General features: G+C 53.5%; 1 protein-coding gene across 1 annotated transcript; it reads right to left on the bottom strand.

The window, feature by feature from the left end:
- Positions 1–951: 951 nt before the first annotated feature.
- On the bottom strand, positions 952–1,827 carry LOC127003597 (uncharacterized). The gene is made up of 2 exons (XM_050870507.1): positions 1,302–1,827; positions 952–1,181 (listed from the first exon to the last, which is right to left on the bottom strand). The coding sequence occupies exons 1-2, from the start codon at positions 1,674–1,676 to the stop codon at positions 1,095–1,097; spliced, it is 462 nt and encodes a 153-aa protein (XP_050726464.1). The 5' UTR covers positions 1,677–1,827; the 3' UTR covers positions 952–1,094.
- Positions 1,828–2,133: the final 306 nt, after the last annotated feature.

The following is a 2,133-nucleotide window of genomic DNA, read 5'->3' as shown; positions in this document are numbered from 1 at the left end:
CGTTACACAGTTTTGCAAATTAATTGATTGTGGTACGGATTAATTACTGAATATGGTAGTTTTATTTACCCGGAAGTAGAGAGGGGGAAAGGTTAGTGTCAAGGATCCAGTGTTGGGTGCTGTAATCGGAAGGGATAACAAACAACAAGATAAATGGTTAGACACCAGTTTACTTCAAGTACAGTAGAAAACCCCAAAACAGGCCTCACAATCTGAAGTCTCCAACAAGAAGGCTTCAGCACGCCGGACACAGCAATGACCCGTTGCTCGGCTTCTTCCTCCTCTGAGCGTCTCGTCCAGTGGCAATGACGAGGCAGCACAGCTTCGTCCTTGAAGTGGTGTAGACGTAGGAGGCGCAGGCGGAAAAGGGGAGTCAGGTTCACAGCAGTAACGGGAGTCCAGGGCGTGGAGGGAGAGGTAAGGCACCCAGAACGAGCCCACGGTATCTGAGTTAGCCCAGTGAGAGCAGGGTGGAGCTTTAGTAGAAGCAAGTGTTCAGGGCGAGGCGAGGCCGCTGTATGACGAGGAAGGCGCTGGCGGCCAAGTTGCCTCCTATAGCGGATTGAGAAGCCTCGGTGGTTCAATCGACCGAGGCGTCGAACGGCGTCAGGCGAACGAGCAGCGGGAGTGAAGCAGGTGATTCGCTGCGCCTCGGTAGTTGAACCGCTTCGAACGGCAAGATGCGGGCGGGCGGCAGGAGTGCCCCGGTCGTTCGCCCGCTAAGTTGGTAGTTGCCCTCACACAGGCCCCCATACAAGAATCTAGTCCAGGTAGATTCCACAAACAACTACCAAGTGGAAAGAAAAAAGAACATAAGCCAATAAACTAAAACAGGGAGGAGACTGACGAGGAAACAGGAGTGACTTATGCAGGAAGTCTACTCAATAAATCGGCCACCACATTATCCTTCCCGGCCATATGGACGACACGGTACCCGTAGTCCGGTAGACCCAAGGCCTATCTCAACACCCGGACGATGTCCTGCTGAATCGCTGAAGTACAGCCAGGCGGGGTGGAGAATACGTCCCGGTCGTCCATAAGTGGTTCATCGATGGGAAGTTCTGTGGAGCTGGCGTCAGGTGATGGCTCCTCCACTACGGGAATGGGGCTGACAAGAGGTTCTTCCGTAGCTGGTGGAGACAAGGGTCCAACGAGGTCGATGGCAATTTGGGGAAGTAGTTCTGTAACGACAGGTAAGGGTTGGAGGGAGATAGGACGTACACGACCTCTCCCCGACATCCGTTGGCACTTATCACAGGAAAGACAGTAAGTACGGATGTCTGCTCCTATACCTGGCCTACCTTATTGGAAAGCGGGGAGGTGAGGCACTTCCTGTAGAGATGTCCGTTGCGATACAGGTACTGGAAGGAGGATCCGTTCCTTGCTTTGTCGACGTGTCCTGATGAGGCTTTCTGCCGTATTGCTGCTAAGGAGGCACAGGAGGCTTGAAGCTGGGAGAAGTCTTGAGGGGTTACTGAAGGAGGTAGAGGTTCCGGAAGGACAAGCGGATGAAGCCTCTTCAACCTACCAGCACGAGTGGTAATGGCGTCCGGGGATCCGGGGGTCAGGGGGTGCCGGGGATGTCGGAACACGAGGAGTAGAAGTCCCTCGCGGCAACTTTGAAGGTGAGGATGTTCTGGAAGAATCAGATGGAGATTGAGAAGAGTCAGGGTCATGGGGATCCCTTACCCCAGGCACGTTTCCGATGAGGGCCCCAACAAACTTAATAGGACCTCGTACCACTTCAGTCCAACCGGTGAAGTAGGGACAGCTTAAGTGGCACCTCACCACGGGAAACTTGTCCACTCGTCCTAGATAGTCAGCAAGGGAGACCTTTGGACAACTCTCAACATCTATATCAGGTAGCAAGTCTTCAGAGACGATCACACAGGAACAGCCAGTATCCCTGATGATGTTGGAGCTCCAAGACCCGTTAATAGTGCCCGAAACAGAAAACTTCGGGACACTTTTGTCACTAAGGCAAAAGCCTACCTGATATGATGGTTTAGCAGGTTCGACATCTTTGAAGGCGCGGGGATTCTTCGGGCAGCGCGGACGTAGATGGCCTTCCTCCCCGCATTGGTGACACCTCAGGGTTACTGTACTGGGCTGGGCAGAGGTCTTGGAGGAGGC

Source organism: Eriocheir sinensis, chromosome 25 (assembly GCF_024679095.1).
Source record: "Eriocheir sinensis breed Jianghai 21 chromosome 25, ASM2467909v1, whole genome shotgun sequence".
Taxonomy (NCBI): Eukaryota; Metazoa; Arthropoda; class Malacostraca; order Decapoda; family Varunidae; genus Eriocheir; species Eriocheir sinensis.
Note: the sequence above shows the minus strand (reverse complement) of the source record. Positions and strands in the feature narration are given on the sequence as shown.

Coding starts and splice junctions, on each gene's coding strand:
- LOC127003597 (XM_050870507.1), bottom strand. CDS start 1,676: ATGACCCTGACTCTTCTCAATCTCCATCTGATTCTTCCAGAACATCCT. Junction 1,182..1,301: donor CCTCCCCGCTTTCCAATAAG/GTAGGCCAGGTA, acceptor CTGTCGTTACAG/AACTACTTCCCCAAATTGCC.